This window comes from Lissotriton helveticus, chromosome 6 (assembly GCF_964261635.1).
Source record: "Lissotriton helveticus chromosome 6, aLisHel1.1, whole genome shotgun sequence".
In the NCBI taxonomy this organism is placed as follows: domain Eukaryota; kingdom Metazoa; phylum Chordata; class Amphibia; order Caudata; family Salamandridae; genus Lissotriton; species Lissotriton helveticus.
Genome location: NC_136067.1, coordinates 1,280,824,530 through 1,280,851,084, shown reverse-complemented (window position 1 = coordinate 1,280,851,084; position 26,555 = coordinate 1,280,824,530). Strand labels below are relative to the sequence as shown.

At 43.1% G+C, this 26,555-nt stretch overlaps 1 protein-coding gene across 2 annotated transcripts in view; it reads right to left on the bottom strand.

Annotated features, from left to right (window-relative positions):
• The window catches only part of ABHD12 (abhydrolase domain containing 12, lysophospholipase), a 495,702-nt gene that overhangs the window by 171,281 nt on the left and 297,866 nt on the right, over positions 1-26,555 (bottom strand). For both annotated transcript variants that reach the window (XM_078649029.1, XM_078649028.1), the window contains one exon: positions 8,895-8,925. In XM_078649029.1, coding sequence (XP_078505155.1) covers positions 8,895-8,925 — 31 coding nt within the window. The remainder of the gene's footprint in view (positions 1-8,894; positions 8,926-26,555) is intronic.

Genomic DNA, 26,555 nt, shown 5'->3' with positions numbered 1-26,555 from the left:
TGAGAGCTGAAGCCCCTGAACTTTGGAGAAATGGATTGATCAAGACTGGACAAGACTGAAGCTACTTCGTGGTCAAGAGGAACCTTTGCCAAGGAAGAAACAACTGAAGTAACTGAAGGAAAGGACTGGCCCTTGCTGTGTGTTCTGGGGCTGGCCTGCATTTGGCTGTTCTAACCAAGGAGAGGCTAAAGGGACTTTGCTGTGTGCTGTGTCCCCCTGCTTGACAGGACTTTGCTGTGCTGTGTCCTGAAGTAACTTATCCCCAAGGGCCTGAGGTGAGCTGGCTCCCATTTGTGGAAACTCAGGAACACAAAAGTTTCCAGGAGAGTCTCAGCGATGCTGTGTGCGTGTGCTTTGTGCAGCCTGAGACACTCGTAAGGAGTGCCCTGTGATCATGGGCACCTGGAGTCCAAGCGAGTCTCAGCGACGCTGTGTGCGTGTGCTTTTTGCAGCCCGAGTCCTTCGTGAGGATTGTCCTGGGATCGTGTGCACCAGAGACCAAGTGAGTCTCAGCGACGCTGTGTGCTTGTGCTTTTTGCAGCCTGAGACCTTCACGAGGATTGTCCTGTGATCCTGTGCACCGGAGTCCAAGTGAGTCTCAGCGGCGCTGTGTGAGTGTGCTTTGTGCAGCCTGAGACCTTCATGAAGATTGCCTTGTTATCGTGCACCCGGAGTACAAATGAGTCTCAGCAACGCCTTGTGCGTGTGCTTCGTGCAGCCTGAGACCTTCTTGAGGAGTGCCCCATGAGCGTGCACCCAAAGCTCAAATGAGCCTCAGCGACACTGTGTGCGTGTGCCCTGTGGCAGCCTGAGATCTACGTAGCAGTAGCGGCCCGGACCGGCAGCCCCGGAGGAGCTGAGCCGCCAGCCCGAGCTTGCCGTTGCAAGAGAGAGACCTTGAGCCAACCTCGTCGAGGGAGTGCCCGAGTCTCACTGCCCAGAATTCACAAATATTGCATCGGAGGCCCAGTCGCTGGAAGAGGAGAGGAGAGTGAGGTCACACCCCTCAGGCAATGTGTTTCGACGCCTGGGGCGGGGTGCGGGCTCGGAGGGAGACGCTCTCGGCCTCTCTCATTCCGGCAGCACGAGCCTCTGCTTCGGCTTGTATCGCGGCCCGTACTTGCCAAGAGAGTGGCGGTACCGGAGCCGGAGTTTGGAGCTGCACTTTTTGTTACACCATACCCGTGATGGGGGCAACTGTTGACAGAGGCTGACTGTGGTCAGCAGGAGTAGTGGAGAGACCGCCAAAGGCACCGTGATCGGTGCTGGAGTGTAATACGCATTGCATTATTTCTGCATAATGAAGTACCTGATTGTCGTATTACACATTGCATCGTTTCTGCATAACGAACTACCTGATTAGAGTATTACGCATTGCATTATTCCTGCATAACGAACTACCTGATAAGTGTATTACGCATGGCATTATTTCTGCATAACTAACTACCTGATTGTTGTATGACGCATTGCAATATTCTTACATTGCAGAGTGCCTGATTGTTGCATTACGCATTGCATTGTTTTTACCTTGCAAAGTGCCTGATTCTAGCATTATGAACTGCATAACATTATATTAGGACTACAGTGGTACATTTAGAAATGCTCATTAATATCCCCAGAACTTACAAGGACTGTCTGGCCTAACAATCAGCCAGGAGGAATATCACAAATACGCATATATTGGATTTAAATCGTGTGGTCTTATCGTATATCTTTTTATATAAATTTATACTCGTTTTTATGAAACTAGTGTGGAGTCCATTTGTGGTGTCATCGTTGGGTTGCTGTGAGCGGGTTGCAAATTCTTTACACATTTGCCTTGAAGATAAGCCTGGCTGCTCGTGCCAAGCTACCAAGGGGGTGAGCGGGGGCTATCTGAGAAGGTGTCCTTCCTTTCTCTGATGTGGAAACAAGGGTCCTTATTTGGCCTAATGTACCTACCTCAGCCAACCAGGTATCCCGGACCTAACAAGCAGGTTTCGCCTGATTCTAGCATTCGATGCCTCGTGCTTGAAACCTGGGTAGCCGCAGTTGGTTGCCCTTTCAAGTCATTTGCAAAGGAGGTACCACAGGGAAGAAATGTGCCAGGGTGACGCACTTCACCTAGAAAAGAGATTGAGCAGCGTTGGACCGACAAACAAGTAGGCACTTACTGCCCGGTGTTAAGTCAAACAGTGGACAGATTTGTAGCGAATATATGGCACAGAACCTAATGGGCTCTAGGGGAGATTCAAGTGTCTCACTGGAGCTCCTGCATGTGGAAGGCCTGGGAGCAGGTAGAATGAAGATACATGTGGAGTTCTCTTACAATATTCCATGTTATCCACTCTCAGTTCTAAAGTACATTAACGACACGCTACTAGGAGAAAAATAATAATGCAAGGGATTTTGAGGCGGACATTCTAAATGTTATTACGTCATGGCAAATGCCTATGAGACTACCAGCCCTAAGACGCAATTATGTATAAAGAGCAGCATATATGTATGTACGTAGGTGGTGGTTACGAGGCAGTGCTGTGTGAGGCTGGATATAAAAGAAGCGGCCGCCGTTGCTATGCACTCGGACAGCATGTTGTGTCTGCTTCAGCAAGACATTAAGTAAACAGTTCTCCCTAACTGCTAATGAAAGCTAGAAAGGAACATGTAAGAGGGGCTGTCCTCATGGAAGGAAACAACAGGAGAGAGGGAGGTACTAAGGAAGGACTACTAAACCTATTGACGAATCAAAAGCCATCATTTACAAAGGACAGGAAGGGGAGCCAATTGTAAAGATGGGCAGAAAATGGGCAGAGCCTAATTGTCACGCCTGCCTAGCCGCCGCGGAACTTGAAGACGAACTACCGAGACCCATCCAAGATGGCCTCGCAGTTCTGCGCATGCGCGAGGGGTCCAAGCCGGAACTTAAGCTCGTTTCCCCAGGCGCTCAGCGCTTTGCGCTCTAGTTTCTTCTCTGCTGAGTCGTCACTTCCGCTTTCAGTCACTAGCCCATGTTTGTTCGTGGGCACTCGTTCCTGATTTCGAGGCACAGCTTTCCATTGCCGTGCTCTTTTGTTTATTTCGTTTGGTTCTGGCTTGGGGTCACGGTATTACCGACCTAACCTCGCCCGGACTACAGAGCGGCCAGCCCTGAATCTGTTGCCGCTTACTTGATTCCTTTGCCGAAGCTCCGTCCTTGCTGATTACCTCATGCCGAGAGTTCTTCTGTGATTTCTCCTCAGGGGTAGTGCAGTATATCCCTGCCACATTCCCGGTAGACCCTCGTGTCCTGATTAACGTGGGTTCTACTTCTCATTCCTTCCCTCGCTCAGTGCCGGCTGTCATACCCTTGTGTCACAGTGATTTACTTCGCCCTGTTTCTTGCGGACCCGTCATTTGGCCGGACTAAGGTCCCGCCGAACGGCCGGTATTTGCAGAAGCAGTGGTACGAGGGGTTTAAGTGGTATTGTGGGATTTTTGGTCCGCCTGGCGAGTTTCCTCCTTCCCTTTTTATTGCCATATTATTTGTTCGTTCTCTGGACTTCCCGGATTCTGGCATTCATCACAGTACAGGGACAAGAAGAACCGGTAAAGCGCTTGTAGCGCACTATATTTACATCGTGTTCTTTTCAAACATTCTATTGGTGTTTATGTATGTATTTATTACTTTCCAGGCAACTACTTCTATAATCCTGATCTGTTACCATACAAAACCTTTTAGCCGAGAGGTGGTTCTGGTTAGGTAAGTGTCCTAGTTGCTTTCATTGACACACCCTTGTGCTCTCAGGTAAAAGGTGGTTTATGAATTAACATTGGGGGTTTGTGGGTTGACTGTTGTTGTATTAACCCATTATTCCTTATAGCTTCATCTTCCGAAAGAAGCAGAAGAGAGCAGTGTCCGAAGAGTCCAGTGTTTTGTCTCCCCCTACTTTCCTTGTTTTGTTCCCTCCTTTCCCTCCATATCCCCCTTGTGTCCTAGTGTTTGATAGGCACAGGTGGTGTAGGGGGGAAGAGTTGGGGTTCTCGTCGGCTCCTGGCACTCCTGAGGAAACCGCAACCGGATCCTTACACTAATGTCCATACAGCATGTCTCGAAAGACAGCGCAAGTGCTGCCTAGGCGAGACCTAAACAGATTGGGAATCCCAAGAGTGCTGCGCTTGTGGTTGCATTCGTATCTGAGCTAAGGTCTCAGAACTGTGGCCAGTGATTTGGAACATATGTCAAATACTCAAGCAATCACTCAGATTATCTTTAGAATACCAGGTAAGTACTATGTTCGATTGCAAATAAAAACATTACCTCCTCCTAAGTTGAAACAAGATCCTCTGCTCTAGCACAAAGCATGCAAAATTTGTTAAAATCACGTCAAATTACATGATGCCTAAACACCCATCATTTTGAATCTGAAACCAAATCTGCAAACTGATACCTACTGAGTACACCGTAGACCGCTCACAAGATGCATAGAACCTTTTTCCTAATGGAATATCCAGTTTCACAAAACAATCCTTTACCTGGTAACTATATTTTCAGGGCCATGTAATAACCCCCCCCCCCCATAACCAGAATCATGACAATCACATAAATGCCATAAGCAGAAGCAAAATGTGTTCGGTTATACAGATATGTAGCGCACACTATCAACCGTGAGGGTATCCTGGCGCTGAGCAGGTGAGAGTCTAGCCAAACCTAGGGACCAGTGGGACTACTCGAAAAGCTAGGTTTTCAGCATCTTCAGGAATTCAAGAAGTGAGGAGGAGGTTCTTATGTGTAGCAGCAGGTCGTCCTGCACTTTATGTGTGATTTAGAAAAAGGCCTGACGCCAGATCTGGTACTCCTTATGTGCATCTGGGGATGTTCGCATGAGCAGAGGTGTCTGAAAGTTTTGTGAAAGCAGATGCGATTGTTAAGGTTTGCTGGGTCATTGGTATGTGGTGCCTTGAAAGTGTGGGCAAGGAATTTGAATTGTGGTCATTTGTGTATAGTAAGTAAGTGAAGTTTCTTCATGTGTATTGTGATGTGCCTGTGGAGTGGGAGGTTGAGAGTGATTCTGGCCGCCAAATTCTAAATGGGCTGCGGCATTCTGTTGATACCAGCATTAATGGTGTTCCCAAAGTCCAGCTTACTTGTGATGAGCAACATGTGTGAAGGTTTCCGGGTTGGAATTGGGAGCCATTTATAAATCTTCCTTAGCATCTTCAGAGTATGGAAGCATGATGCGGTGACGGCATTGACTTGAGCGGTCATGTAGCATTTGCTGTTGACTATCCTGAGGGTCTTGGCATGGATGGTGGTGGTTGGTCCTACCCCTACTGGCCACCAGGTGGAGTCCTAAATGAAGTGCTCTTCCTGTAGATCACAGTTTTGGACTTGATGGTGTTTGGCTTCAGATAGCTGGTCTTCATCCAGTGGCAATTTAAGTCATGTATGCATTGTACTTAATCCGGGTACTGCCCATCTTGTTCCTGAAAGGGAGAATGAGTTGCTTGTTTTTGGGGTAGGAGAGGACGTTAATGTCTTTGGTGCGGATGATGCTGGCTGGAGGGATCTTATATGCATTGCATAGGGTAGGGAGGATCCTTGCATAACTTCACAGATGAGGTCACATGCGACTTAGGTGAACGCTGCCAGGTTGAATGACTGGGTCTTTCCAGCCACGAAAGGGCAGACCCATCGGAGTGCATATCTTTGGATTACGATGTCGTGTAGGCGTTGGATGAGGAAGGGGGTGGAAGACTGTGTCAAATGCTGTGGAGAGGAAGAGGAAAATGAGCGCTGCTGAGTCACGTCATCCAGAGTCATGTGAATGAAATAAGTGGCAGGATAAGGGCAGTTGCTGTGCTGTGATTGGGTCTAAAGCCAGACTGAGTGGTACTGAGGAGTTTATGGTCGTTGAAGTATATTTAGTGAGGTGTCTATTGATGATTTCCTCTAAGACTTTGGCCAGGAATAGTAGCAAAAAGGTTGATCTGTAATTCGCAAGTGTTGAAGAGTCTGCAAAGGGTTTCTTCAGTAATAGGAATAGCTTTGTGTTTCCAAGCATCTGGGGACGTCCAAGAAGAGGGGCCGGAATTCAGAAGTAGAATAAGCATGGCACTGAAGGGTTGCAGTCCTCTGGAGTAGGCGTGGTGCCGGTAAGGTTCTGATGAGGCCCCTGAGTGATTTGGCCTTCATGGTGGCAGGGTAATGAGGAGCCATGTGGTTAGCATTGGCTCTTTGTATATGTTTGGGAGGTGTTTAGTAAGCTCTTTCGGTTTTGGCTGCAAGTTGAAATTGCTGTAATTTCGTTGCTTAAGAATTGAGACAGATTGTTGCAGATGTCCTGTGAGGGGGTAAATGAGTTGGAAGTGACGCTAGCGAGGGGAAATCCTTCACAATGGCAATGATTATTTTGCTTCTGTTGGTGCTGGTATCGATGCGCTTCACCAGAGCAGAGTGCTAGGTGGTCTGGTTCATTTGGTGGTAGTGTATCAGGGCTTATTTAAACATGTTCCTGTTTGCATTGTCCTGGCTCATTATCCATTAGAGCTCCAATTGTTTGCAGTGGTGTTTCGTCAGTCTGAGCTCTACTGTGTACCAATTGGTCTGGTGTCTAGATTTTGTTGTATTGCTGTGTTTGAGGGGAGTCAGAAAGTCAATGGAGGAGGTGATCCAATTTTGGAACTCTTGTTTGCTTTGGGGAGGCTGTTGCTGCCTCAGAGTCGGTGAATATTAAAAGCAGTGTTCCAGTCCTTGTGCATAAAGCTGTTCCAGTTTTGGCAGGCTGGTCTGTCGGTGTTGAATGTGTGTTTATAGACAACTTTGGTGGGAAATCAGTGATGTTACTTTCTGTGCAGATGGATGATGGTAAATCCAGTGATGTTACTTTCTGCGCAGATGGATAATGGAAATAAGTCCTCTTGCTTGGTTTCTTTTTAAGACAGTTTCGTCAGAAAACCAGTGATGTAATTCCTGTGCAGATGGATGATGGAAAATCCAGTGATGTCACTTCCTCTGGTGATGGATGACAGAAAAATCATCCAGCTGGAAAAATGATTGCATCCGTTCCATCACATGAACCCTTCTTTACAAATTTCTGAAAGGCCCCAGGCGAATACTCCGAAGTGACTTCGCAAATACCCAAACATGCCCTGCCAAATGCTAACATGTACCCTAGCAAATATCCTATAGAATATTACAAATACCCTAAAGAACCAGGCTTATACTTAAAAGATACCACATAAATAACCTTTAAAGACTAGGAGCCCTAATTTACACATATAAAAGCACTGCACATACCAAAAAGAATCCTGTTACACACCCCAAAAAAGAGCTCTAACAGGTAACCAAAAAACCCTGGCATATAACTAAGAAAATCTAGCATGTAAACAAAAGAACCTTGGCAAATATTTAATTGTACTTCAGCATGCTACCAAAATAATCTTTTTCAAATATTCACCAAGACCCTGGCATTTAGCCAATAGAATCCTGTTAAATACCCTAAAGGACTCTGTCATATAACTGAAGGAATCTTAGCACATAACAAAAAGAACCATAGTAGATCCTCAAGATTACCCTGGCAAACACCCAAAAGTACCCTGACATATAGTCACAAGGTCATGTGCATAAGCCCAAACGATCGGTGCCATATAAGCAGAAGAGCCCATGAAGGGTAGTGGTTTATATTCACCACATCTATGGTGCATATACCCGAAGGACCCTGGCTATAATCTCTCAGATCTCTCGCACATACCCAGAGCAAAACACCCACAAAACTCAGGACTTGCATAATAAATACTGTAGATCAGTGCATAAAAATTAACTCACTTACAGAAAGTTTGAAAATATATTTTAATTAACCCTGGGCGATGCACTACACTAAGCTCGCGTAGTTTGCAAAGTTTGCGCTACTTCTCACTACGCAAATTGCACGTAGCACAGTGCAAACACGCGTAGAGTAGCGGTCATTTTTTGCTTGCTTGTGGTCCTCAACGGCAAGTTGGCGACCGCGAGCGAGCAAAATGATATCCCGGCAAGACTTTTTCCTCGTTCGCGATCAGCAACATCAAGTTGCCGATCGCTAGCGTGGAAAATAAACCTCCCGGCGAGATTCTCAATGCGGGGAGGTCAGGTTTCTCATTGCGAGTGGTCACGAATGCTCGCGACCACCCGCGATGAGAAACTACCAGTCCACGTTGATAAAGCCGCAGCTCGAGTAGAAATCTACTTGAGCGGCAGAAAACGACCGCTTGCACTGTGCAAGATGCGGTTTGCACTGATTGCACAGTGCGGACAAGCATCCGGCACTGTGCAATCAGTGTGAACAGCATTTTGCACCGTGCACTACGCAGTTCGCATAGCTCGCGAAGTGCACCTCGCGTAGCTACGCGTAGTGCTACTACGCGAACTATGCTCAGGGTTAATTTTAATACAAATTCAACATGTATTGAACTACAAAATAACTTGCACTATCCACAAGATCCCTCTGTCGGAATAAAATAACCAGGGCCTGCAACACTTGTGTGTGTAAAATATAAAGTTCTGCAGTGGTGCATTTACTGCGTGAATGAGGTTACAATGCTCTTGCCTAGAAATCCATGTAACCCATATCCCAAACGCCTGCCGGTTATAATTTCCTTTCAAACTGCAAAATTAGAAGTCAACAGCCTCCAGAAATTTGTTCCGTAGAAAGTTTGATCACACCCTCAGTGGTTCAGTTGTTAAAAAACCCAGTCATGGCCAAAAATTTCTGCTAAAAGCAAGAGCATAATGTAGTCAGAGGCAGAAGTTCACATTCCATTTCAAGGCGTTACATGGTTTGTCACTCAGAGAGCACCCTTTACAAAAATAATAAAGTTATGGGAGCATAATTCACATGCCAGAGAGTAGTTCTTTATCGCATTTCTGCAGGCTTACAGTGCAAGTGGCCTTGACATACCTTGTATAGTTCCACGCGGTGATCTCCACCCCTGAATGAAATACAGGTGAACAAAACAAAGACAGGTTAACAGTGACTCAATGTCATTCTTCTTTATAACTGAAGGAGTAAATTAAAAACTTCCACTTTTAATTTGAAACACTGTCGAGGTTTCATTTTTTTCATTAGAAATGTGTATTAAAACCAAAAAAAAAGCATTGGCAAAGCCATTCGTTTTTCCCTAAGAGATCTATTGGTTCTGCCAATGTATTTTGTTTATGCTGTACTGCATCAAAGCAGATGCTGTACAACATAAAGGAAAGAGTAAAAATAAATGAAAAATAAGCACAATGACTCAGCCACTGGGACCGTTTATTCTGTAGATGCATACAGGTGTTAAACACACATTTGTGGGCCTATAAAAAGGACACAGCCCACCGGTCTCATTATTGCACTGTTTTTTTCTTTTCAATGTTAATGGGGCTGGAGGCTGGAGTTGGGGAAGGTGAGACGGCAGAGAAGAACACGGATGACAAGAATGAGGGTGCCAACCTGCACTCCTGTTCTAACTGTATTTAATCCTGAAATATTTGATTAAACAATTGATTCAAAATGTGCTGTTGAGTGCTTGCGGTCCAGCCTAAAGACCTGTATTACTACATTGTGAGAAAGAGGTGCGGAAGAAGTCCGCGCCTATCACTCAACGCATTACTGTGAAGTCCCTAAGGTTTCAACCTGATTATAGGTCAATATGGACCTGTAAACCAAAACTATTTTTCTTTTTATCACAATCAATAACATTTATTAGATCAACACACTAAATGAATTTGGGTCTGCCTTGGGTTCAAGGTTGTATTTTCACTTATTTCCACTCACGCTCACACATTTCTCATCAACGACAGTGGTGGCAAGCACAAGCACAATAGTTTGTATTCATAATACATGCGTTGTCTTTTGTTCATATCCCATATTTTTGATACACTGTATTATTTGCTGTTCCAGTTGGTGGTTACGAGGAGCACACAGAAGAGATGTGAAAATCAGGCCCCTGAGGAAGGGTCACACCCGAAATGCATTGGGCTTTCAGTGATTTGTGTTACGCTTTTCAACAATGTAGAAACTGAGCAATTTTTTAACTGTATATATACTTACACATGCATAGCAAGTAGATTAATTTTGAATGGAGTCATACGCATTGAAAATTGTTTGTGTTATTCATTTAATGTGTTGATCTAATAAAGGTTTTTTAAAAAAAACATTTTATTAAGTAGAGCACAGGTTATTATAACAGCATTTACATATGCAGGTTACATTTGTAGGCATGCAAGCGATTCGCAATACAGATATTTAATCAAACATGATCATTTAAACAGTGTATCAATGCTTCAGACAGTAAATATATTATATGAATCTCGTCTACTAATAAATGTTTTTGATTGTGATAAAAAGAAAAATAGTTTTGGTTGACAGGTCCATGTTTACATATAATCAGGTTGAAACCTTAGGGACTTCACAGAGAAGAACACAGGCCAGAGAAAGCAATGTGATGCAGGAGAAGGGGAGAATCACATGAATGAATGAGAGTGGAGAGGTCGTAGGAAGTGAGGGGGCACAGAAACATGCAGTTGAACAAGTTCTGAACAAGAGCAACCTGGTGGGGCACAGAAACACATGAAAGAGAGAACATAAGTGGTTGAGACAGAGACGCAGAGGGGCAGATAAGTTCACAGGCCAGAGAGTGCAAAATGAGCACAGGTGGGGGACAGTAGCACCAAGGGGGGGGGAGAAAGCAACACGCAACGCAGGGGCAGAGAAGCACATGAGGGAGACAACTGTAAAACACGTGCACTCATGAGTGCTTAAAAAAAAGAAAAAAGTAGCTCCTAAAACGTAAACAGTGTAAAGGCACAAGTACTTTGGCCATGCTCCAGGGGAGAGGTAAACACAAGAAGAGGAACGGATACCCACAAAAGCTAACTAATAAGAAGCAAGAATAAGAGAGTGACAATACAGTCAACCAGTGGTAAGCAATGAGCAGGCTCTTAGCCCACTGTGAGCTAACAACATGTCTCTCAACAAACAGCACATACACTGTTTTAGGTGACAACTAAAAACAGTTTTCGCATATCAGTGACTAATTAAAAGAGCAGATTTCGGCTTCAAAGCCACGTTTTCTTTGCCTCCCACAACTCTTAATTACACCTCTTGGTCAGAGAAACTACCCTGTGAAGTTCAGTTACCTGGGCAGACCCTGCGCTGGACGCCGATTCAACAAAGCACTAGGGGTAGTAGAAATTATTTGATGCACACTTTGACCCAATGGCATCACATGCCTCACCTCCTTGACAATCTATCTGCTGCTTAGAGGCTAGTTGAGGAGCAAAGAATGGGAACTAGAAAAAGTAAAGAGGACTCTTTCTCTTCCTACCAGTAGATTCCCGGTTCTCTGTTCGCCAAGGGCAGTAGGTGACGTGCACTGGGTAACACGCCTAGGTGACACAGCTGCTACCCGTAGCGTCCTCTAACCCGCGTTGAGAATTCCCCTCAGATGGCATTCTGATGAGATGCTTACCATTGCCTTGGCCTAATTTTTTTTCTGTTGTTTTTTGGAGACAAATGAATTATGAATACAAAATACAAGATGCATGGCGTGTCCACCGCATTTTTCATTTTATCTGAGATCCAAATGCGCCAAGGCATAGAAATGAATAATCTACAACTAAGCATAATTATTCATAGTGCCCCAAAAACACTAATAAGCATATCGTTTACTGAATAATATTATGTACATCTTAACATGCTCAGTAATTTTGAAATTGCTTAGTCGCTCTCATAAAACTAAGTCCCCAGCAGATTTAAAATCTTGGAATAAACACATTTTCTATCTCGGTAACACTCATTTCATCAAAGTTGTTGGAAATGCCATTAGTGGTCTGAAGTTGTGCTGCTGAGGAGTCTACTGCTGTGTAAGTGTATCAATTGAATTGATAAATATATACAGAGGGCCAGATTCCGGCAAGCAGGGCGGTCCATATACCAGTGGCAAATTGGCCTTTAGAAATCTGCGGCCACGGGGCGTGGCTTGGACGCCGTGCAAGATGGCCGGCTAGTTGCGGAGCTCCGCCGCATCAAGGACTTTCTGAACAGTTTTCCCGATGTGAAGGGACCTGTTCTCGCAGCAGCATACACCATCTAGCACCGGAATCAGTGGTGAGCATTCACATCTCTTTTGCGACCCCTGATACACCGTTTTTCCGGTGTAATTCGCAACGCGCCTGTTGCGTACTGGGAAGCGCGCGCTTTGGGAAGCCGCCATTTCGCACTACCGCGGCTCCAGAGGTCTCCTGTGTATGCCTAACCTCCTCAAAGTTGACGCTCCGCCTCCTTCTTCATTACTTTTGCGGACTTCGCGGTAAGCGCCGAAGAGATTCCTGCTGCCTGTACTATGTCCTAATTTCCACTCTTTCCTCAAAATGCGCTTGTCTCCTGTCAGGAAGCCGCCATTTTGAGCGCGTTAGTTCGCGCTGCACCTTTTTCAACAACGTTTTTTCTTCCTGACCTACGGAATGTTTGTTACACTCTGCACTGTACAACTTGTGCTTCTCTGTTTCATATATGAACTTTCCTTCTGATGAACTTTCCTTTGGATATGACAGTTTCTCTACTTTGGCGCCTTTACGCTTTATACAGTATTAGAAGCTTCCCATCATTTGCGTTGTGTTAGACCACTGGTCATTCTATGTTGTGTTCTAAGACACCTTCTCAACTGCGTTCCAGCCTTTTTGGCACCTTTTTGCCATGTTTCATATCATGACGCTCTGAACTCTAACATGTTTTACAGGATTGTTGTGTCTCTCAGTGATTTTTCGTAAGTCCATGAGCACATTTTCTGTGACTAATTTTTCATACGTGACGTGTTCTCTACACACCGTCTTTTTGCATTATCATTAATGCTGAACTTTTTCGTATGGTCAAGTTACGCAACCCTACATTTATTTTTCCTTCCTCTGTGAAGAATCCTCCCACTGATTTGCTCGCTCCCTCACAGACTCTCAAGATGGCGACTTCTGCTTCTCAGCGAGCTTCACAGTTGCAGACCTCTTCAACTAAATCCTCACCTCCAGCGTCTTCTTCCAAACGACTAAAACATGATCCGCTTTCACCGGATAAATCTTCCTCCTCATCCTCCATGGATTTGATTTTAGAAGAAATCCGGGCGCTACGACCATTTGTGGAGGAAACCAGTAAAGACATGCAACTTTTAAAAGATAAGTGGGAGACCATGGATGCTCGCATTTCCTCAATTGAACAACAACTCCCTGAGGTCCAATCTAACACTCAACGCATCGCTTCCTTGGAAAAGACTGTACTCTCCCTTCAACACCACACGGAAGATTTGGAAAATCGAAATAGAAGGAATAACCTTCGTGTTTATGGCCTGCCGGAATCTCTTGAGGGGAAAGACCGAGTCACTTTTTTCACCTCTTTCCTCCCAAAACTTTTGGACATGCCATCCTCTACAAATATCAGCATCCAAAGGGCCCATAGACTCGGACCACGTACATCTACATCTACAAAACCTCGGGGTGTCATCATCCTGTTTTTGAAATTTACGGATCTACTATCCATTCTTTCTGCTGCTAGAGCCAAAAGACAAATATCCTGGCAAGGTCAACGTATTTTTCTAACCCAAGATGTATCTAATGCAACTGCCGCTAGACGCAAGGAATTTCTTTCACTTCGTCCCTCTTTGCGCTCCATGGGAGCAAGGTACGGTCTGTTTCATCCCTGCACCTTCAGAGTCACTCATCAAAATAAGACTTGGACCTTTCAAGAGCCTGGTGAACTTCGCAATTTTCTCCTCCTGCAGAATGGTGAAGGAATGGAGTCCTCCCCTTCGAATAGTGGCTAACTGGTTTCATATTCTCCTGCTTCTATTTTCTCATTGATCTGCTCTTTCGTGTGCTTATATATTTCATGCATGTTATGTTTTTTCCTATTTCTCCTTTTCTTTATTTCCTCTGGTTTACTGTAGTCTTTACTTCTATTTCTTATAATACTGTCATTCCGTTTCTTTGTATTCTCTGTTCTTTTATGGCCTTTATATCTTGTATTTTATATCCTTGTGTTCAATTTGACTTTCTTATTAACTGTTTTTGTTTCCTTTCATTGCAGACTTGTACCGTCTGAATATCTCCTCCGTCATATGTCATCCCTTCCTAGTTCTGTGACGTCTCGATGCGGTCTTGTTTCTGCTTCTGGTCTGATTCGTCTTGTTACGCGTCACCACTTCCCCATATCCCCTTTTTGTATTCTTCTTCAGGTATGTTTTTTGCAGTCATCCTTATGGATTTGTGCTGTCTTCTCTTTTTTCTCTCTTCCTTTTCTCGTTCTGGTTTTTCTTCCTTTCCTTTCTCCTTTCTTTTCTCCCTTTCCCGAATTCCTTTTTCATACTTTCTCATTTCCGGCTTTCTTATATTTAGTCTTTCCATTATTATTATGTATTTGCACTTTTTGCATTTGAACTGTTTATTCTGTTTTAAGATTTAAAGTTGTTTCATGGAATGTGAAAGGTTTTAACAATCCTATTAAGCGGCAGAAAGTATTATCTCACCTCTCCTCCTATAACCCTGACATTGCTCTTATCCAAGAGACCCACCTCTCTGATGTTGAATCCTTAAAGTTAAAACGACAATGGGTTGGTACTGTGTTATTTTCCCCGGCTACACATAAAAAGAATGGAGTTGCCATTTTGATACACAAACGACTTCAAAGCAAGGTTGTACTAGAAGAAAAAGATGATGCAGGTCGTTGGGTATTGGCTAAATTACTTATCAATGCTATCCCTATTACCCTGTTTAATGTTTATGGCCCCACACTCTCTGATTCTTCCTTTTGGCCCACAATCACTTCCAAATGCATTCAATATAAAGATGATTGCTTCCTTCTTGGTGGTGATTGTAATCAAATCGTTGATCCCTTCTTAGACCGTAAATCCTCTGTACGCTTCACCCCACATAAACCTCATAAACAGTTCTTGGATACTATTACACAGGCCCATCTTATTGACTCCTGAAGACTCACTCATCCTGACACCCTAGACTTCTCTTTCTTCTCCCCCCCACATGCCTCCTTCTCTCGCCTAGACTATATTTTTCTCTCCTCTTCTCTATCTCTAAATCTTTTATCTTCTTCTATTGATCCGATTGTTATCTCTGATCATTCTCCTATTATTACAGTCGTTGATCTCCTTCCCCCCCCTCCTAAATCATCTCGTTGGCGTTTTAATTCTTCCTTACTGAGTGACCCTAATTTCTCCACCTCTTTCCGCTTTCTTACTACTGAATTCTTTCAACTTAACTTTGACCCTGTCCTTCCTCCACACATTTTATGGGATTCTTTCAAGGCTACAGCCTGGGGTTTCATCATCGACTTTGTTTCAAAGAAAAAAAAGACATATTTCCAGAAACGTACTGTTGCCTTGGCAAACATTAAATCCTTAGAGCATCGGTTTTATACTTCCTCCACCAAGCATATGCCCCTGGAACTCCTTCAAGCTAAAATCGCCTTCAACAAACTCACCACTGATTCAGCTTCTTCCTTTCTTCTTCGTAGCAGCGCTCTCTACTATGGGAACCGTAACAAATCTGGTAAATTACTTGCTAACTATCTCAAGTCACGTAAAGAACGTACATTCATTGATTCCATCTATTCCCCTTGTAATGTTCTCCTGCACACCGATAAGGATATTTTGAACCAATTTCAGTCTTTTTATGAATCCTTGTATACTCCTGAAAATCCCCCTTCACCTAATCTTCTTCAATCCTACTTTGATAATTTACCTAAACCTGATACGTCCCACCTTCACTTCTCAGACATAGAAACAATTTTTACTCTACAGGAACTTTCCACTGCATTATCTTTCCTCACCAAAGGGAAAACTCCAGGTCCCGATGGTTTTCCGGTTGAATTTTATTTACACTTCTCTGACCTTCTTTTGCCCCGACTTCTCTCTCTATTTCAGTCTTTCTGCTCTACTTGTCTTGCCCAAGGTTCCTTTCAAGATGCCACTATTTGTCTTATCCCTAAGGAAGGTCGTGATCCGAAATTCTGTAAAAATTACCGCCCTATCTCTTTGGTTAATGTAGATTATAAATTGTATGCTAAATTGTTAGCCCTCCGTCTTGACCCCTTTATGGCATCCCTTATTGGGAAAGAACAATGTGGATTTGTTAAAGGTCGTCTCACGTCGGATAATTCCAGATTGTTTCTCAATGTTTTAAATAAAGCTTCTTCTCTTTCTATCCCCCTGGCCGCCATCTCTGTGAACGCTGAAAAAGCCTTCGACAGAGTTGATTGGTCTTTCCTACTTGCTTCCCTAAAATGGCATGGTTTTGGTCCCAAGTTCATCTCATTTATTTCTTTAATCTACTCTACTCCCAAGGCTTCAGTTTTAGTGAATGGTCAGCTCACTTCCTCTTTCACACTACAACGTGGAGTCCGTCAAGGGTGTCCTCTTTCCCCACTTCTTTTTATTTTAGCTCTTGAACCCTTTCTCTCCTCTATTCGTAACAATTCCTTGATTTCTGGTTTTCCATATGGAGAACATCAACTCAAGTTATCTGCTTATGCAGATGATATTCTTTTATTTATTTCCGATCCAATTTCTTCCGTCCCCTCTTTATTAGCTGAGTTTGAGAAGTTCTCTCTTGTCTCAGGATATAAAATCAACTCCGAAATTCTTCCCTTAAATAAATATTGTCTCCCACACTTCTTTACCTCCACAGGCTTCGCTTGGAATAGTCATAAGATAAAGTATCTTGGGGTTCTTTTTACTAACTCTATTTTCTCTTCTGTCAAACTCAATATGAATGCAGTCTTTTCCAGAGTTGAACGTTTACTCTCTTCTTGGAACCCCCTCTTCCTTTCCTGGTGGGGTCGTCTTGACTCTGTCAAGATGATGATTGCACCTATTTTGACCTATTTACTTTCTATGCTTCCTGTCCACATCCCAGCCACTTACTTTCATCGCATTGATTCTATTATTTCCAAATTTCTGTGGAAACAGAAAAAGCCTCGTATATCTTTGGCGAACCTTCGCAAACCCAAATCAAATGGAGGACTTAATTTTCCAAATTTTCAACCTTATCATAAATCCTTCTCTCTTCGTCAAGCTTCCCGATGGCTCTCCTCAGAATTATCCCCTTTTTCTCCTCTTTGGCTTCATGTTGAACGCTCTTTATTATTACCTTTTTCATTTCAAGAGGTTCCTCGCTTTACTTCCAATTCTCCTTATACTATCCCTCCTCTGTTCAAATATACTTCCTCTCTTCTGACACCCTTACTTTCCCCACTAATCATTTCTCGTGAATCTTTTCTACTTTTACCTATTTGGTACAACTCGCTTATCCTTTTTCATAATCGACCCATCTCCTGGTCCTCTTGGAGATCAAAAGGTATTATTTGGGTTCATCATCTCTTTGATGGCTCTTCACCTTGCTCCTTTCCTCAATTCCAGTTGAAGTTTCATTGCCCTCGTTCATTCGCACAGAAATATTATACACTTATGGAAATTGTCCTGGATCGCTATTATTCTCTCCCTTCTTCCGAGGTCCCTCCCCCCTCTTCATCTCTTCTCTCCATACTTCCTACTGTTCCTAAGGCCTCTCTTATCTACCGTTTCTTTTCTGCTCCTAATCCTGACCGCCCCAAATCTAAGATAGAATTATCCTGGGAGAAAGAGTTGGCTTGTTCTTGGCCTATCTCTCTCTGGGATAGACTATGGACTAAAACTTTGAAGACCTCTCGTTCTGCTTCCCTTACTCAGTCCATCTTTTTCTTCTATCATAGACTCTATCTTTCTCCTCTTTCCCTATCTCGATTTCTTTCTTCTTCTACCTCTAACTGTTGGACATGTAATACTCCTGAAGCTGATCTCTTTCATCTTTTCTTCCTTTGTCCCCCTGTTCAAGTCTTCTGGAAACAAGTTTGGTCCCGCATTTCACGTATCTTTACACTCTCTGTTCCTTTTTCCAATTCCCTTATATTTTTAGGAAGTCTTTCAGACTCTTTGGCTATTTCTCCACACTCATTGGGTCTCCTTGATCTCATGCTAGCCTATGCTTTTCAACACATTGCCTCCAATTGGAAGTCCCTTACCAATCTCTCCATGCATGGTTGGTGGAATCTTCTTTGTAATTCCCACAGACTTGATGTTGCTTTTTGCTGCCTCTTACAAACCTCCTCGCAATGTAGAGCTTTATTGGCTACCCCTTACTTTGTATTTGGATCACTCTGTCAACAAACGATATACTCCACTCTCCTCTGACAACTTTAAGCCCCCTTGAACATGTGTACTTCTGTCCGCAGTTTCGTTCCTTAAATTTCACAGTTTAGGTTTTTCACATATATTATAATTACCATTATGTTTTTAATTATTGTGCAATCGTTTTTGCTTTTCTATGCCGATATTTGTTTATTTTATACTTACTTATATATATGATTGTTGTTTTAGCATAGTTTATCTCTCCCCCTTCTTTCCTTCCCTTCTTCCCTTTCCCCCCCCTCAGAATTAGAAAATGCTTGGTTTTATCTTGGTGACATCAATAGTTGAATGTCTATTACTCATATTTTTTCCTCCTGATGTCAACTTGTTGTTTTTATATCTTGTTGATTCAATAAAGCTTTTAAACTAAAAAAAAAAAAAAGAAATCTGCGGCCACATTTCCTTTGGCTGCAGGTCGCGTTCACAGACTGGGGTTGGCCCTGGGGCCAGTACCGCGCCTGCATTCAGTGGGCCTTCTGACCTAATGTGCATTGGCTCCATTAAACAGGTGGGTGGAGAGACAAGGCAGCTGCTGCCTGCAATGTCTCACTCTTTCACCCATGGTCCTCAAGTGAGCAATGAGACATATACAGGCTTTAAAGGTCCCATAGATGCTAATGCATTTAATTTTGACCCTAATGTAAGCGTAGATATTTAATTATGTACGCCACAGCACCGGAACAGGAGGTGGGCCAGGCGCACCGGGTAGAGGTCCCACTGTAAATTGGTGCATGTCATATGTTTGGCCCCACCCACAGTCCTCCCAGTGGGATCACGTGAGCAAGCAAGGTATTTTAGTGCACACCCTGTATTTTTTACTCCCCAAGTGCCAATTTATTTTGTGAGTTAGCCCAAGCTCTCCCACCAGCCCACGAGCTACACCATTGAATATCCCAAAAAACTTTCACGAATCTACCCCCAAGTATTTTGAAACCTTTCCTGGAACCATGCAAGTCGACACTGGACAAGGGACCAAACTCTTTTCATCTCTCCACTGCAGCCAATCAAGTAATTGGCAAGCATGCTTATGATAGGTGCATCACCTCTAACAGAATCAAAACGACTGACTCATCTATATTACTTGTGCCCCTCCAGTCTCAACAAGATTATCAGCCAAACTATTCTGGCCACCATGATTCGCCTACAAAATTACATACAGAAACTATGCCAGAGCAGCCACTTTGGGTATAAAGTTGCATAGTTACATGCAATCATGCAGTCACATAAGCAGATTCACAGCCGGCCTTAATAAAGAACAGTTTAGCAATCTCCCATCTGTGGTGCACATTTGCCCATGCACTACTCCCCTGGTTTTAAAATTAAAGTGTTGCCTTCAGCCCCAACCAGACCACTAGAGTTCTAGAAAGTGCAACCATGCAACTAAAGTTTGAAAAAGTCTTAAAGACCTGGCTCTTTCTAGTCACAAGCCAGAATAATGACGTACGCATCTAGCTGAGAGTAGACTGCACCAAGAGACCTCTTCAGGAGTGGTGGAGCACTCTATAAGCCACTTAAACATAATATTTGGCAACCAAACAAAAGAGGCAGATACCTATAATTATTACACAACCACACTGCACGCATTAGCCAAAACGGGAGACGGTGAAAGAGACGGATGCAGCATTCAATAGCCTGCATTGGGGAGTGACTACTACTCTATATGGGAGATAGAGATGGGGAACTCATACAATCCTAAACTTTATTTACATACGCCTTCACCTTTCTACTGAAGTGTTTGGCGTTACAATTTAAGGCTGTCAATTAATACACAGTATTAGATTTTCACGAAGTGGTTACAGCAAGGACACTTCTATTCCATCTCATGGACATCGAATAAGATGCAAGCAAATGAGATTGACATGAGCTCCAACCAATGGTAAGCAATGGGCTGACCAAAAGCCTACTGTAATTACTGGTATAGTCCACAATAGATCTTCAACAACAAGCAGCTAAAATATGTATGCAAGCGGGCCTAATAAAAGCATCAGCAACTCCAACCTCATGACAGAAGGCTAGTTCTGCTGATGGCTACATTTGTATCCAAGCAGGCTTATTCAGACATACATTCTATTGCTTAAACATAACAAAATCAGTGTAGAAATTCATAAATACATGTGTTTTAGTAACAAATGCATTTTAATGAGGGATTTGAAGGTTCCATTCTCTGTTTGATTAACAAAGTCACTCCAAAAACGAACAACCTTTATCAATAGGGTAGGGCTTTTTAGGGTCTCCAGTCGGTAGGGAATAGTACTTAGAAGACATTATTCAAGATCTGAGTGTTACTCCCTATGGACAGCACATGTTCAGTTGTGTATATTCAAGGGCAATACCATTGATATACTTCGGTAGCAGACATAAGCATTTGGATTTCATTCTGCTTTCCATGTGGAATCCGAGTAATATTTTCCTAGCTTCTTGATGCATGGCCATGTTTCTTTAAACCATTGATGAGTTGAACCTCTGAGTACCGTGTCACCTGAAATGTCCCAATCAGCACTTTTGAGATTGTCAAGTAGAGGGTTTTGACAATCTAGTCTGGAGCAGACCAGGAGTTACACTACTACAGCAGTTAAGTTGCGTGAATTTCCCCAGGCAGGAAAGATGATAAAAGATGTTCTTCGTAACATTGTATATCTGAGGTGAAAAGAGAAGAAGGGAGTCTTTGCATTTGAAACAACTGAGAAGAACAGAATTGTTGTGCAAGGATCCTCCTTCCTTGCGCTCCTGCCGAACATGTATGTTTTCCCACTTACTCAAATCATCAAAAGTTACAGAATTCCATTCTGCACCGACAACACCCAAACGGTCCTCAATCTATAGGATACTTCAGAGTGAGGTTGGCATTAGAACATGGGATATTTATGACCAATATAGCCTCAGATGAAAGATAATTGGCACTGAACAGATTTAGGTAATACACAGATCTCACTCCTAGACTCTAGCCCTTACAATCATCTTCCTTTTGCCTGGCGTGTCTCACTGATCATGATCTCCAGTGGTAAGGTCATAACACATTTTTGGCCAGCATTGAGTTTGAATCAAAAACTGAACCATTACACTGCTTGATGTGTGAAAGAATCTACTTGCAACTTTGATATTATCCAAGCGCAGAACTGCTGCAGCAGTATTGAAACAAAATCTTTCTTTTTTAAAGACAAATCAATTTCTGTTGAAAGTTTTGAAATGAAATGATCATAAGGATGACAAGGAGCAGCATAATACAGCTCTACCTTGAATTGCATTAATAGTGACATACAGCAAGGACAGCAATAGCATCAGACTGAGAAACGAGCAGCGCAAGCGCTGCAACGCTAGCCGAGGCCTAAAAACCTGCATTTTTGACCCATGGAGAATTATACTAGTTCACGATTCTTCCATTTGGGCTAAATGGGATTCAGGATACATTTCAGACATTAATGGATTAAATGTTGAAACTAGATAGAGACTTCAGCTTTTTGGGAAGATATTGCTTTTTAGACCAAATTGAGAGTCACAATTGCGCCACCATGAACATAGTTTTAGAGGCTTAGATTAATCCGGTTAATGAGCAAACCAAACAAATATGACTGGCAAGTCAGGAAGTTTGTTATCTAGGATATGCTCTGGGTGATGGGAAGACTAGGCTCCAAATAACGAAGATCCAAGTCACACAAGATATTCCCCACAAAGAAGAAAGTAAGGGCTTTCTTAGGCTTCGCTGATTATTACAGGAAATGTATATAACCCATTTTGTAAAAATAGCCGAATCTGTTACCAACCTACTAAGGAAGAAATAACCTAATAAATTGAACCCATTTAACTAACAATGTCAGAGAACAAGATGTCGAAATTAAACTTATGTTAGGCTCAAGAGTAAAGCTGGGCCAATTTTGATAAATAATTTTTGTTGAGCATCTGCTATTTGACTGAGGCAGTTTTATTTCAGTCAAAATAGAGCAATACTATTAAACCAATTGTGTATATTAGGCAGGAAATGTTGCCAATAGAATGAGAAAGAATGTCTGCATCTGAAACATTGCAATATTATTTACTAGGTTGTTGTTCTACATTGCACACGGATCATGCCCCTTTAGTTTAGTTAGCCTGGCACAAGAACACTAATCCACGTTTTGAGATGGGTTTCAGCCCTTCAAAGGTTTTCATTTGACACTGTTCACAGAGAGGGATGGCTGCAAAATAATATGGATTTTCGGTTTTATTATCCACATCAATCATGTCTCAAACTGGCTTGTGTTGGTTGGGAAATACGTAAAAGGAGGCCAGACCAGAAAGTACTTCCTTGAATGGAGAGGAGGAATGGTGTCCCTGGAAGTAGTAGAGATACAGAGACATGCATTCGTTTCTGGAGCAGTGTAATTATGGGGACGACGGTGGACCAGTGAGAGACGCTGGTGCTGAAGGATAACGGGAACCGAGGAGGACAGCACATCAGGCAGAGAACACCCAATCTAATGATTACAGATCCAGATACCTTTGAGAGAATGAAGCTGAATACCCACTTGCAATGATCCGTGGAGAGGGCTGTGATCGCAGAAAAATCTTTGTGGGAATGGTGGAGTTAATGTCCCATCACCACTGGACGTGCATAAGTTGCGCAGCATGAGGAGGACAGAAGTCAGTATATGGAAAACAGCAACTAAATCTGCATAATAAAGATTGAGATCATACTAGGAGGTGAAATGAACCAGCCACACAGCCCTATGTCTACTAGCCCAGGTACCAAAGGGCAGCTGACTCAGATGCTGGACACGGGGATTAATGACTATAAGAGATATAATTATCAAAAGACCACACACTTTGTGTTTTGATTTGAGAAGCAATCATCTAGAGGTCCTAACAACAAGGAGGGAACAAAGACTACAGAGAACTAGAACACTGAAACTCGGAGAAAGAGGAAAAGACAGAGCTTATACTAATTCTATTGCCTAATGGTCTTACTTTCTCACAAACCCTAACCTGTAGAACTGATGGTCCTCTATTAGCCTTATAAGGTGCTATTCATGAGTTCATGCCATGTTAGATTTACTGGCTGGATTATATTTAATGAATCATTTAGTGTTGACATCTAGACTGTTTTATGGGAGTTGGAGAAAGGGTCAAGTTTCCATGTTTCTCTGGTTGCTCATTGTCCTAAGGTCTGCTTCAGGAGACTGTTTAAACATAATTGTAATTTAACATAAACTTTATGCTTCTAGGTCATATTCCTTGAAGGCATGCCATGCAGTATCATCACTACAGATTACTTAAATCTTTACGTCCTTCAAGGAAGATTTTGAGTCTCCAGCCTTTCCAAATATGTCAGATGTTGGCCGGTTGAATTACACCGACCAGATTTAATCTCCAGCCATAAAACAGTAAAGCAGATGTTATAATAGCCATAAATGTTTTTGCTTAGTTATGTTGCAGTGATTTATTGGCTTTAAAGTAACTGCTGCTGATACAGGTAGTGATTTTTCTCTGGAAACACAAACACTAGCTTATCCACTGTAAGATGGGGCACTGAAAAACACAAAGAGCAGAAGGAATATTTATTTATTTGATTTGTAAAGCGCAACAGCTACCCAAGAAGGGTTTCCCGGCGCTGGTAGAGAGATTGAGTGCAGGAAAGGAGGGAAGGGAGATGATAGCCAGGCCAGGTTTACTGGTTGAACAGCCAGGTTTTCAGGGATCTACGGAAAGTAACGAGATTAGTTTCAGTGCGCAATTTTAGGGGGAGGGAATTCCATAACTTAGGATCTAGGTAGGAAAAGGACCTGCCTCCCATTCTGGAAAGCCGGACCTTAGGCACGTTAAAGAGGCCCTGAGAAAAGGATCTGAGATGCCGAGTGGGAAGATAGACATGAACTAGGTATTTTAGGTATCTTGGGGCAGAACCAAATTTTACCTTATGCATGAAACAGAGAGTCTTAAATTTTACTCTGCTCTCAATTTTAAGCCAATGCAAAATATTTAGGTGTTCCGACATGTGTTCTCTTCTATGGCACTTGCGCAATAGACGGGCCGCAGCATATTGTACGCGCTGCAGTCGTTTCATTACAGCTTGGGTTGCCCCTAGGTAAAGGACATTCCCGTAGTCAAGCCTAGAGGTAATTAGGGCATTGACTACAGATTTCTTGGTGTCTTCCGGGAGCATCCATATAATCTTACGGAGCCATCTCAGGATTACAAAACACATGGCAGTAGGTTTTCCAACTTGAGGCTGCATCGTAAGTCCTTTATCGATAGTTATACCTAGGTTCCGGACTTGGTCACATGGGATGGGAAGAGGGCCCATGCTGGATGGCCAGTGGGAGGCATTCCATAGATCATGGCTGGGGCCAAAGATTAGAACCTCTGTTTTTTCTCCGTTAAGTTTCAACAGATTGGTCCGCATCCAGGTTGCGATTTTGGCAAGGCCAGATTTCAGGGGCGAAGGTAAGTCCTTCTTTGTACTAGACAAAGAGAAGATTATTTGCGAATCGTCAGCGTAACTAAACATGGTTAGGCCTTCATTTTCCGCGATACGGGCAAGAGGGGCCACGTATAAGTTAAAAAGCAGGGGGCTAAGCACCGAGCCCTGGGGGACACCATAAGGGGACTGATAGACACCAGAGGTGCCCGTGTTAGAATTAATTTGGAAAGAGCGCTGATCTAAAAAAGAGGTTAGCCACTCAAGAGTAATTCCCCTTATGCCAACATCAAAAAGGGAGTTGAGCAGGATACTGTGCGAGATGGTATCAAATGCTGCACTGAGATCAAGTAATATCAGTGCAGCAGTGAGTCCCTTGTCAACTAAGCTCCGCAGATGTTCTACGACCCCCAGCAAGGTAGTCTCGGTTGAGTAACCGGGTCGGAAGCCCGACTGAGAGGAGTGGAAGATGTCATTTATCTCTAAGTAGTGGGCCAGATGGTAATAAACGTGTTTTTCCAAAAGTTTGGAAAATGCGGGTAACAAGGAGATCGGGCGAAAGTTACCCAGAACTTTAGGGTCAGCCGTAGGTTTCTTCAACAATGGTGTGACCTTAGCATGTTTCCATGATATATACTCACCTGCCTACACATAAGATGGGCTGCCACAACAGCAAATGCAGTGCACGGAAAATTGGTGAAGGGTGCGAACTGCAGCGTTCATCTTAGAATGATGAATATAAGCATTTATATGACTAAATGCATAATAATATGCAAATACACTTTGCACAGATACACTAATACTAATGTGGATTTTACTCAGATCGCCAACAAAAGTGAAACACACCATCTTGGGCATACTTTCAGTATGTTTTAGTAGTTTTCTTTATGCTTATGTGTTGTTCTGTCACACTTTTTATTTAATTATTTATTTTATGTCCACATATGCCTGCAGCAAAAGAGAGCCTTTGCTAGTAGGTAGGAGTTGCAGGACTCTGAGTAACTTTAATTGATTTCTTTCCTATTGTTTTCCGGCTGAACACTCCACGCCATAGCCATCCACTACCCCTTATTAAGCCGAGCTAATTCAATCGTATGGTGTCCGCGCTGCTGATGCGCCAAAGGGGCAGCAAAGGCAAGCCTGTCTGCATCAATTAGCGCCCAGACTGCGCCTTGCACCAGGGATGAAGGCAGTTTCTAGTTAGAACTTAGTGCTTGTTCCAGCCTAGTTTTTATGAGGTCTCAACGGCTAGGCCTTCGCATTCAAGGTAAGTCGATCGGACGCCCAGTATTTAATAGAGACTGCTCTAACTCGGGCATTTGTCCTGATTGCAACTTTTCTCTGATGTCGATGGGACTAAAGTGTCATTTGAAAACAATGGCTGCGGGATCCCCGGGCTTTCAACAAAGGATACTGGGGAGGTGGGCCACAACGTAACTTGTGCATTAATTAACAGATGGTTGTTAATTAAAAATTAAATGGAAGTAATGGACTTTATTCAATCACTTAACTAAGACTGTCTCTTCATTACTGAATCTTGGGCCTGTGAACACTCTGGACCTGATCTTGCTGAGGCGGCCAAACCCGATATGCTATTGTTAGGTTGGATCGCCCTACCAGGCTGGGAGGTGGACTCGCTATTATTTTTAGGGACACCTTGTATCGTATGCTTGAGCCACACTCTTCTCAATCCCCGTCATACTCTGAGGATGTTCTGTTTAAACTAAAAGTAGATTATGCTTTTACTTTTACATGCCTTTTTTTTTCTCGTCCACCTGGCTCTAGAGCTAGCTTCTTGTCCTCCTGGGCACACTTTATTGAACCTTTTCTTTTCAAATCAAATTTGACTATTCTTGGTGATTGTAATTGTCATATAGATGCCTCTGCTTGTCGGGAGACCTTGTATTTATCAAGTTTATATTTAGCATGGTTGTCATGCAGCTTGCTCAGTCCCCAACACATTTGG